Raw genomic sequence first — 12145 nt, 5'->3', positions numbered from 1 at the left:
TGCCATATAGATCCATCTCTCATATGATATCTGTACTCTGATCCATAGGTAACTGGCCTTCTCATCTCGTCTCACTTACTGGATATGTCTCTGTATCCCCTGACGGAATAGAACTGCCACCCCTCTTGAGCCCCTAGATGTACTCTGCCTAGTAGTAGCCCGGTATGCAGATACCCACTCAAATCCTGTAATGCGTGGAAGCCCTCTCTCTGGGCTCTCATGTGTCTCTGTGAGGCATATAACATCATGGTCGGGTAAAATCTCCTCAAGTCTATCTGGTCATGACCATAGGGAGCCGTTGCAGTTCCAAATTGCCACACGTATCATGGTCTCCTGTACAGTCCTCTGCCCCGTCTCATAGGCCATGCCCCCCTATTTGGTGGGGCGTCTATCTATAAAAATCCGGCCATCTCGATAGAAGGCCTTACGGCCTTCTCTACGTGCTTGGAGTATCTGTAGCATGCATGCTCGTCTGTGTGCAATCTGCATCTGAGTCAAGTCCTCATCCATGAAGATGGGAGCCCCAGTCATCCCTCGGAGCGAAATCCGCTTCCGAAAGAAAGCGGCTCTGTCCTCCGGTGTGCTCATATGTAATATCAGAGCTCTGGCCTTGGTAGTATCTCGTCCTGCACGCCATGCCTGAGTAAAGGGCATGCTCATGTACCCTAGTCGGGTGCATAGCCTGCGTGCATCCTCCTCCGGAGAGGCCCCTTCGGGGAGCCCAGTAATACGCACATTCAATCTACGCGCATTCCTGAGCCTCTCCTCCTCTAAGGTCTCCTGAACCCGGACTACCTCCTCCTTTTTATTTTCTTCCTGGACCTCCTTCCTAATGTTCTTCTTCACTACCTCAATCCACCCCTCCTTATTCCCTTCTAATTCTTCCTTCATGTTTGCTTTGATTTTTTCCTCCCATCCCTCTCTCGAAGCCTCAACTTCGGTTTTAATGCATACCTGGAGGTCCTCTCGGCATTCCTTCGTGATAGCCTCTCGGAGGCTCGCTTTGAAATCCGCGTCCTCTCTTGCCTCCCGTAGATGTGACACTTCCATTTGTAGCTTGTCCAGGTCGGTTTTGAGATCCCTCTTCTCTTCCATGAGTGTCTTCACCATCTCCTCCAGTCGCCGGATCCTCTCATGGATCCGGCACGTTTCTTGGTTCAAGGCATTATCTGCATCCTTCTTGAAATCTTTCTTCGCCTCCTTGATAGCCTGGCAGATTAGAAGCTCCACGTTATGGAGCTCGAGCAGCATGTCGCCTCATGGGGAAAAAGCCCCCTCCTGGTTCGAGGATCGTGGAGATTTTGCGGGATTGGGGGGACTGTGGCAGCGGGTTTGTGGGGGGTTGCGAGCAGAGCAGGTGCAGGGGGGGCAAGGGTCACATGCAGCGGGGTAGGCAAGGCTGTGTGACGGGCAACAGACCGGGCAAGGCTCTGGTAGTGGGGCCAGCGAAGGCAAGGGCGACGTACGCAGGCTGCGCAATCCAGTCAGGACAGACAGTGCGGCGAGAGAGAGAGAGAGAGAGAGAGGCATGCTTGTTGTGTCCTGTCCTATCCTGTCAACCCCTGCAGGGCATGCCTGTCTGCTGTGTCTCCCAGAACCCCTGTGCGGCGGGGGGGAGAGAGAGAGAGAGAGAGAGAGAGAGAGAGAGAGAGAGAGAGAGAGAGTGAGTGTGTGTGTGTGTGTGCTTGTGTGTGAAGGACTTACAAAGATGATAATGATGTTGATGGAAGAGACGAGGGGAAGATCTGCATACCCGGGCTGAAACTTGTTGAGACTCCCGGACTCGCGACGAGAGAGAGAGAGAGAGAGAGAGAGAACTCTGATGAGTCGAGGCTCGACTAGACCTTCTTCTAATCTGCGTCTGGAATCAGATGATGGTATCCTTCGATCGCCTTCTCTATGCCACATCAATGATCATCACTCCGGCGGGCTCTTCTTCTAATCTGCGTATGGAATCAGATGCTGGCATCCTTCGACCGCCTTCTCTGTGCCACATCAATGATCATCGCTCCGGCTGGCTCTGCATCAAGTCGAGAGAGAGAGAGAGAGAGAGAGAGAGAGAGAGAGAGAGAGAGAGAGAGAGAGAGAGAGAGAGAGAGAGAGAGAGAATCTTTGCTCGACACATGGGGGGAGGGGCTTTAATTAAGAAGGGGAGAAGAAAGAGAAAAGGAAAGATTACACGTGAGAGAGAAGGGAGGGGTTTTAATTTTAAAAAGGGATGTTTGGAAAAGGGGGTAGGTTCGAGAAGCCCTCTAGAGGTTTAAGGCTTCCCGAACCTACAACAAGAATAATTATTTTAAAAAAATTTCTTGCTCCATTTTCTCTCTATATATTTTTCTTCTCTCTCTATTTTTTTCCTTCGGACTCTCTTTCCCTTTTTCTTTCCCTATTTCCTCTTTCTCAAAAATTATATATTTTTTCTTTGTCTCTCTCTCTATGTCAAAAAATATTTATATTTAAAAAACTATTCTCTTTTCTCTTTCCCCTCGGGCCCTCTCTTCCTCTTTTCCTCTTTCTTCTTCTTCTTCTTCTATCTCTCTCTATCTCCCCCTCTCCTCTTTTTTCCTTCTCTCTCCCTCTTCTTCCTCTTCTTCTTCTCTCTCTCCTCTCCTCTCTTCTCTCTCCCTCTCCTTTTTTTTTCTTTTTTCTTCTCTTTAAAAATTAATCGTTTCTTTGTATAATTATCTCTCTCTTTCTCTTTCTTCTTCTTCTTCTTCTTCTTCTTCTCTCTCTCTCTCTCCTTCTTCTTTTTCTCATAGTGTACAAAAAACGATATCAAAAAAACTTTAAATTAAATATATTTTTTCTTCTCTATTTTTCTCTTTCTTCTCTTTCACTTTCTCTCCCCCCTATTTGTAAAATATTACATGGCGCAACGAATAGAATCTGAGAAAGAGATAGAGAGTACACAACAGATAAGAGGAGAATCAGTAAATTCTTTAGCTTCAAACTGTTGGGGGTAAAGGTGCCTCCGTCGTGCTGCCCTGTGTATTACTACACTGACAGTATCCGCCACTCCACACTGCACGTGGCGGGCGCTCGTCACATCACTTTATTCTTTATTCTTTTAGTGACAGTTTGAATAAAGGAAGGCCCGGTCACACATTGTGATTGTTGGAGTTCCCATTTCTTGTCTCTCTCTTTCTTGCTCTTGCTCTCCCGCCATAGCTCGCGTGCAAGCTTCGATCCTTCTCACCTTTCAACTGGTATCAGAGCTTGGCATTCTCTTGCTCGAGCTTGACTCAGTGCTTCCCAACCTTCGCATCGACTCGCTTCACGCATTGGGTCTCCATCCCGGCAGCCATAGCCGACCTCTCGAGCTCCCGACTCTCCCCGGCTTCCCGAGCTCCATCCCGGCCTTCTTGAGCTTCATCAGGGCCTTGCCCTTGAGGTATTGCTTTAGCATTTGCAGGCATTTGAGTGTATTCTCAATTTGAAATAGGGCAGGAACAAAGGGCAGCCACTCTTCTTGAGCTCCATAGCTCATATCTTCCCTCTCCTTTGCATTGGGCCTTCATGGCTTGGTATGTGCCTACCTTGGGCCATCATTGAGCCCCCCCCCAACAATCCTAACTCTACGTGATTGGCAGCAGCACTCTAGGCCTCAACACGCTGAATATGGCGCCCATTTTCAGACTTTGACCTCCACGTTTTACAACTGAATGCTTTGTTGCTCATGGAGCACTCATCATTGGGCTATTTGGAGGGCATTTGAGCCATTTTTGGATGTCATTTTGATGCTTTGGCTTGACATTGAGGTTGGGAGCTGATCATTCTCAGTTTTGAAACTATCATTCACTGCATAACAGTGCTGGAAACAGGGCAGCACCCCTGACACTGACATTTGTTGCTTATGCCTCATTCCATTGGAGCTATTTGATGCCCGTATGTGGTCTACTTCCTACCCGGATGTATTGGGGATGTATGCATTTGGTTTGACCATGATTTTGGCTTGAATTTGGGGCTGAAATCTACTGTTTAAAACAGTAAATACATGCTGGAATAACAGTGGGCTGAAGGTACTTTACATGCTTTGGCACTTAGCTACCAATACCGGATGTATGCTTTGAGCTTTGGCATGATGTCTCTGACATTTGGGGACGACTTGAAGCGATTTTGGCTTGAATACGGGGCTGAAATCTACTGTTTAGAACAATAAATACATGCTGGAATAACAGTGGGCTGAAGGTACTTTACATGCTTTGGCACTTACGTACCGATACCAGATGTATGCTTTGAGCTTTGACATGATGTCTCTGACATTTGGGGACGACTTGGAGCATATGTATGAGGTGATGGGATGCTTTTGAGCTTCGCATTAGCTCCGTCTTCACTGGCATTTGGACCGACTTGGAATTCTCATGGACCGCCTATGCCTCATGTCTCTGCTTGACAGTTAGGCTTTTGCATTACATGCTTTGGTTCGTGACATATGCTATTTGGTTCATGTATGCCATACCGACATTTGGAGCTTGGATTTGGATGTATTTGAGCATTCCCGGCTTATTTGATCACTAATATTGGTTGCTATTTGGATGTCATTGAGTTGACCGAGAGCTTATTTGGGCTTATGTATTGCTTCATGGTTAATACGACCGGTGCTTCATGGATGTCATGCTCTCTTGGATGTGCTTGATGCATTGATAGGGTCACTTATCACTGGTGCTTTCTCTTGGTTTGTTTGAGCTTCTGAGCTCGCTTTGTACGCCTTTTGTGCCAGTGGGAGCATTTTACATGCTTGCTTGACCTTTGACAGTTGCATGCTATTGGAGCACTTACATGTATTTGGAGCGGTTTATGTCTTGAGCAGCTACATATGCATTGAGACTTTGGGATCATACTCCGATCTTTATGGATATGCATTGATGTACTCTTGGTTCATAGGATGCTTATGAGCTGAGTCTCATATTTGGATCTTTCTCTTTGAGTAGACACCTATTTGTGTCAGGTTTTGGCAGTTACAGGAACACTTTGCCTAGAGTGTCTGGGGTGTGTGCCTTTCACTAGCAGATGTTATTTTGACATGCTTCGGTGTTGAGCTCATGTTCTTTTCACTATCATTGGCCTTGCTTATGTCCGTTTCATGCCGGCTTTGGACCTAGCATTGTTTGCTTGACATTGGATCCTATTTTGGGACAGTTTGCTCTCTAGACTGCATACCTGCAATTTATTACAGCAAGTAGTTATTGGTGGACTGAGGTGTACTTTTCATGCTGAAATATCCTGATTTGGTGTACCGCACCTAGTACTAAGTGGGCAGCAACTTTTGGCACACTTTGCTTGCCCTTTGGACCCCGTTTTGGTCATTTTTGGGCAGTTTTTGCAGTAAAACAGCAAGCAGTTTTGGACTGTTTGGGCATTTCCAGCCTGCATAATGGCATCATCTTCACATGATAGTGCCATCTTTAACATTACAAAGTTGGATGGTACCAACTACTCTTATTGGAAGAGTCAAATTTGGCAGGTCTTGGTGCAGAAATCTTAGATTAAGCCACTTCGGTTGAGTGGGAAGCAACCTGAAACTATGGACAATGATGACTGGCTTGAACTTGATGAGCTATGCAAGTCCATGATTGTATTGTCTCTCACTAAACAAGTACATTATAATGTATTTGAGGAAGCATAGAGTGCATGGGATCTATGGAATAAGATCAAGAATCTTTATGATAAGAAAAGTCTGGCGAGTCAGATGTACTGGTTGAAGTAGCTTATGGATCTGCTCATGAAGGATAATGCGACTATGTCTGCTCACTTGAGCCAGTTCCATGCTATACTAAAGAACTTGACTTCGCAGGATATCACCTTTGGAGAGGAAGTAACTCCTCTTTTCTTGCTTGGGACTCTGAATGAGTCATGGGATGTATTCCGCACTGCTCTTTGTGCCTCTAGTGCTACTCTAAAATTGGCAGATGTTGAGAGTGCTCTTCTTCAGGAAGAGGTGAATCGCAAAAACTTGGATGCCTCTCATGGTAGTCATGCTTTGACAGTTAGAGGCAGGAATGACAGGAACGATCGTGGTAATAACCGTGGTCGTGACTCGCAGAAGGGTCGGTCTAAATCTCGAAGTACTTTGTTACCTTCATTGATGATTTTTCTAGGAAAGTGTGGGCTTATCCCATAAAGCAAAAGTCCAATGTCTTGGCAGTCTTTCAGCGTTGGCTTGCTCTTGTTGAGAACTAGACTGGGTATAGGCTGAAATGCCTTAGGACTGACAATGGGGGAGAATATGTCTCGCATGCTTTTGAGCAGTTTTGTGATGACAGGGGTATTAAGCGTCAGTTGACCGCCCCTTACACCCCACCCCAGAATGGTTTGGCTGAGCGCATGAACAGGACTATTCAGGAGCGTGTGCGCTCTATGCTTAGCTATGCATGCCTACCAAAGAGTTTTTGGGCTAAGGCAGTTAGTACGGCAGTGCATGTCATAAAGCGATCGCCTTCCAGTGGATTGGATTTCCAGGTTGCAGAGGAAGTTTGGGCTGGTAAGCCACCCTCTTATGTGCATCTCCGTGTCTTTGGATGTGAGGCATTCTGCCATGTGCCCATGGACAAGAGGAGTAAATTGGATCCAAAGAGCATTAAATGCATATTCCTTGGCTATGGTGAGTCAAGAGAGATGGGCTATCGCCTATGGGATCCGCAGGCGCGGAAAATAGTACACAGCCATGATGTCGTCTTCCATGAAGACAAGATGCACAGGCAGCCTGAGAAGGTGGTTGAGATCCGCAGAGTGATCTTTCAGGAGGAGCCTAGAGCTCCAGCACAGCTAGTAATACAGCCTGCAGCAGTTCCTCCATAAGGCCAGGGTGTTGGACAGGCACTTAGACAGGCAGCAGAGCCTGCGGTGAGACGGTCTGCTAGAGATAGACGTCCACCTGACAGATTTCAGTCCTCTATGCATTATGTTTTGGTTACAGATGCAGGAGAGCCTTTCACTTATGATGAGGCTATGTGCAGGGGTGACAGTCACTCCTGGGAGAGGGCTATGCAGTCTGAGATAGACTCCCTGTATAAGAATGAGACTTGGGATTTGGTTGCCTTGCCTAAGGGCAAGAAGGCTTTGCCATGCAAGTGGGTGTACAAGCTGAAAAGTACCCCTGGATACCCCAAGCCGGGATACAAGGCTAGATTGGTAGCAAAGGGTTTTAAGTAGGAACATGGTATGGACTTTGATGAGGTCTTCTCTCCTATGGTTAAGATGACCACCCTGCGCTTAGTCTTGGCTTTGGTTGCACAGCTTGACTTAGATCTATATCAGATGGATGTCAAGACGGCTTTTCTACACGGGGACTTGCATGATGAGATCTATATGGATCAGCCTAAGGGCTTTGCAGAACCTGGCAGGGAGCACCTAGTGTGCAAGTTGAAGAAGATCTTGTATGGCTTGAAGCAGGCACCTAGGGAATGGTATCATAAGTTTGATGCATTTATGCAGTCACAGGGCTACATCAGGAGTGCTATGGATCCGTGTCTTTACACGAAGAAAGCCCGTGATGGCAGTTTGCTTATCTTGGTACTCTATGTTGATGATATGCTGATAGCAGGGAAAGCTCATGATGAGCTAGATGCTCTTAAATCTCAGCTGAAGAAGAGCTTTGAGATGAAGGATTTGGGACAGGCCTCACATATACTTGGGATGCGCATTAAGCGCGATAGGCATCAAGGGCTTTTGTATCTCTCACAGCGGGAGTACATTCATAAAGTCCTTGAGCGCTTCCGCATGCAGGACGTAAAGCCTATTGGCTGTCCATTACCTTCTTATGTGAAGGTATCACATGCCAATTTTCCAGGTATCACATGCCAATTTTCCGCAGACAGATGAGCAGAGGGCCGAGATGGCCAAGATCCCTTATGCTTCAGCTGTGGGCAGTTTGATGTATGCCATGATAGCCACTCGTCCAGATATTGCGCATGCAGTTGGTGTTGTGGCACGCTATATGGCTACACTTGGCAGCAGACTTTGGGATGCTGTGAAGGGTATCATGAGGTACGTGAAGGGTACAACAGATATGTGTATTTGCTATGGTAGCCAGGATACATGGGTCATGGGATACACTGCCTCCGATTATGCAGGACATGCAGATAGTAGGAAGTCCACTTCTGGCTATGTATTCACCTATGCTGGAGGGGCTGTCTATTGGATGTCCAGGGTTCAGAAGTGTACGGCTTTGTCTACCACTGAGGCCGAGTATGTTGCAGCCACTGAGGCTTGCAAGGAGGCCATATGGCTAGGCCGTCTAGTTGCTGACCTTGGGATTGATGCTATACCTACATTGCATTCGGATTCTATGAGTGCCATTCAGTTGGCTAAGAATCCGGTCTTCCATGCGAAGACAAAACACATTGAGGTGAGGTATCACTTCATACGTGTTGTTGTGGAGGACAAGTCTGTTGACCTTGTCAAGATCTCCACTGACGAGAATCCTGCAGATCTGCTCACGAAAAGCCTCACTACTGAGCACTTTGCCTTCCTCAGGAGATTGATGGGTGTTGGATGAGATGTCGCCTTTCCTCATCCCTTGTACCTATGTACATTTGTATTGTCTTTTCTTTTTTCTTTTCTCTCTCACTAGGGCAGATTCACCTTTAAGTGGGAGGTTGTTGGGGGTAAAGGCGCCTCCGCCGTGCCGCCCGGTGTATTACTACACTCACAGTACCCGCCACTGCACACTGTAGGTGGCGGGTGCCCGTCACGTCACTTTATTCTTTATTCTTTTAGTGTCAGTTTGAATAAAGGAAGGCCCGGTCACACATTGTGACTGTTGGAGTTCCCATTTCTTGTCTCTCTCTTTCTTGCTCTTGCTCTCCCGCCATAGCTCACGTGCAAGCTTTGATCCTTTTCACCTTTCACAAACAACTGATACAAAGATGGCTCTGTCCACCTGTGCGCTTCCACTGTGTGAAGCTTAGATGGCGATCTAGACAGAAGATAGGTGAAGAGCTTAAGGCTAGCTGGAACAACAACTCTGACTAGGTGAAAGATGAGTAGGAGATGGCTGCGAAGGGGTTTAGCTTTTATAGCCCGCGAAGGTCGTTAGGTCGGCTTGCTGACCGACCTACCATATGAGCTTCCACTAGTCGGCCAAGGAATATTCCAGGGAATATTCCCTTTACCATCGGGCCAGGGGCGCTGCCCCCAGACCCCCGCCAAGGGGGCCGCTGCCCCTGGACCCCCGCCAAGGGGGCAGCCCTGGGACCCCCCAGCCAGGGGCCGCTTCCGTGGCCCCCGGACCCCACAATAGGGGCCCCTTTTAACTCCCTTACACCGCAACTCGATGCAATGCACCTCGAAGTTGCTACCAGCTTAACCACTCCGTCTAACCCAAAGAGTAGACCCACAACAGTCACCTTTTTACCATCCGGTCACATAGACCTCATCTGATATACAAGCCAGGAGTCAACCAATGTCTGGGCTCACAGTTGGCTTCTCCTCATAATGGGGGCCTTACAACTTTGAGCACCATGGATCATTGGTAGCACCCAATGAGGGTGGGGCATTGATCATATCTAACACTATTTTCTCAATGATCCACCCAATGAGGGTGGGGCATTGATCATATCTAATACTATTTTCTCTCTCTCAAAATTTATATGTTTTCTATTTGTGTGTGTGTCTCTCTCTCTAAGTTAAAAACTATGTCAAAAAATATTTAATTTAAAAAACTATTATATTTCCTTTTTTTTCTCCTCTATCTCCCTCTCTCCCTTTTTCTTATTCTTATTCTTCTCTCTCTCTCTCTCTTTCTCTCTCTCTCAAAGTGTGTAAAAAACGGTATTTAAAAAATTTTAAATTAAAAAACTTTTAAACATATAATTTAATTAAAAAGAAAGTTTAAATTAAACTTTTTAATATAATTTTGTGTGTGTGTGTAAGCTTAAGCCCTACACATGAGAGAGAGGGGGAGGAGTTTAATTAATAAGAAGAGAGGAAAAATTTAAATTAATAAAGCTTTTAAAAAAAGTAATTAAAAGTTTAATCTAATTAAGAGAGAGAGAGAGAGAAAGAAAAGAAAAGAGAGAGAGAGAGAGAGAAAAAGCCTAAGCCTTACACATGAGAGAGGGGGGAGGAATTTAATTTAAAAAGAAAAAATATTTAATTAAAAAATTAATCTAATTGTGTGTGTAAGAGAGAGAGAGAGCCTAGGCCTTAGTACACTAGAGAGAGAGGGGGGGGGGGGGGGAAGAGGGAAGGAATTTATTTAAAAAAAGGAAGGGAGTGATTATAAGTGAGAGAGAAAGGAGGTGCTTTTCATTTAGAAAAGAGAGAGAGAGAGCGCACTAGGCCTTGGCCTTATCCATGGTGGGTGGGGCGAAGCCAAAATGGAAACTTCACAAGTGAGAGAGAAGGGAGGGGGTTTTAATTTTAAGAAAGGAGGTTTGGAAAAGAAAGTAGATTTTTTAAAGCTTCCTAGATTTTTGATAAAAAATAATATAGCAATAAAATAAAATAGATCAATAGATAGATTGATTGAGGCTCACGTTAAATTTCGGCCTGCCTGGTGACGTGTCATCCGGTGAGAGTGCAAAGCCCTCTCTTTGGACCAAAAGGGCACGACTTTGTTGATGTCAAGGGTTGAATCTACTCCACCCACCTGCAAGGCAACTCCCTTACCATCTCACCTGCGCGCGCACAGCTGAAAGACTAAAGTTTTCTTAAATTTATATATCATATAAAAATATGTGACCCCTAAAAACTGCGGGGTCACCGACACGTGGCGTGTGTACGGGTGATAGCCCATAGCAGGCCGATATATAACGTCAGCCATTGATTGATTGATAGCCTACCGACGCAATCCATGCAATTTGCTGACTGACTTTTTTTTTTTTTTTTTGGGGAGATGTCAAATCGGAGGATGAAGTTTGCAAACCTTGCCAGATTTTCCAAAAGCTGCGCTACCGTCACACGACTTGTGTGGGGGATCAGTCTATGATCAAAAGGAGAGGCCGATTAATTACGATAAGAAATAATGGGTGCCAGCAGCCACCAGGCTCCAGCTCTACGACCCCAGCTCACACGTTGATCGTAAACACATCCTCCTCCGTGTATTTTAATATTTGCGAATTGCGATAGCCTTAATTATTATACTAGTCTCCTATCAATTATCATGTGTAGCAGTGTACATAGCCACAGGCAGAGATCACGTTTGTTTACTAAGCCTTCGAATATTTAGACATTCAGGTATTATTACACGTAATATGAAAGCAAAATGCGAGCTAACATCTTAGTTCTTCCTAGATTATTATTCATAAATAAGGCAATAAGGCAGGTTTGCTTCAAGCTAGAGCTTTCTAACCCTTGAGAAAAATCCTCTCAATTTTTTGAGAGAATAAAATTAAGTCCTTTGAATTTGGTTAAATATAATTATAGATATAAAGTATAATCTCAATGGAGGATGTTTTATTCTCAATATGATAAAGAAAAGGATTTAATTTCTCTTCCTCAAGTTCAAACTAAGAGATTTGTGCAATCTTGTGTTACCGTTCACATTAAGAGATTTGTGTTCAAATTTGTGTGTATTTGTCGATAAAGAAGTGCAACCCTTTGATGAAAAAATATAGGATTTTCACGGAAAATTTGTTTTGTAGTTTTCATGGCAGTTTAAATAGTTTAATTGCACTAAGTTTGCAATTTTCACACTAGGTTTAATAGTAAAATAAATGTGCTTGGTGTCAGGAAAAAACCCAAAGAGCTATCTATTGGTTATAGATCTAGCCTCTAGATTTGTAACTAGTAGCTCCCTAGCTTTTTTAATTACACTTTCTTGCATATTATTGAGCATTTTATATACAAATTGGAGCCACATTCTATTTTTTAAAACACATTATAATAGAGTTTGACACCATAAAATGTTAAAAGAAAATATGCAACGAGAATGAGTATGATCATGTTTTGCTTGTATTACTATAAGTACAAAACAATATAACATAGCATATACATTTAAAGCTACCTTTTCATGAATATTTGTGCAAAGGAACTTATGTATTATACAATATACATAGATCAATATATAATGGTGAAGGCATTATCCTTTTCCCCTTGCTCATTATCCTCTTCATCATCTAGTTTGTGCATTGCATCATGTTCTAATTGGCTCTCTCTCTTATTGCTTCAATGTGTTGTCTTAATAAATATAGAAGATACACAC

General features: G+C 44.7%; 1 protein-coding gene across 1 annotated transcript; it reads right to left on the bottom strand.

Moving 5' to 3' along the window:
* Positions 1–372: 372 nt before the first annotated feature.
* Positions 373–1251, bottom strand: LOC148040863 (uncharacterized). The gene has a single exon (XM_087686663.1). It carries the CDS (start codon positions 1249–1251, stop codon positions 373–375), a length of 879 nt encoding a protein of 292 aa, XP_087542789.1.
* Positions 1252–12145: the final 10894 nt, after the last annotated feature.

This window comes from Lygodium microphyllum, chromosome 1, assembly GCF_053477565.2.
Source record: "Lygodium microphyllum isolate KBCC chromosome 1, Lygodium_microphyllum_v1.1.10, whole genome shotgun sequence".
NCBI classification, from domain to species: Eukaryota; Viridiplantae; Streptophyta; class Polypodiopsida; order Schizaeales; family Lygodiaceae; genus Lygodium; species Lygodium microphyllum.
Note: the sequence above shows the minus strand (reverse complement) of the source record. Positions and strands in the feature narration are given on the sequence as shown.

Coding starts and splice junctions, on each gene's coding strand:
- LOC148040863 (XM_087686663.1), bottom strand. CDS start 1,251: ATGCTGCTCGAGCTCCATAACGTGGAGCTTCTAATCTGCCAGGCTATC.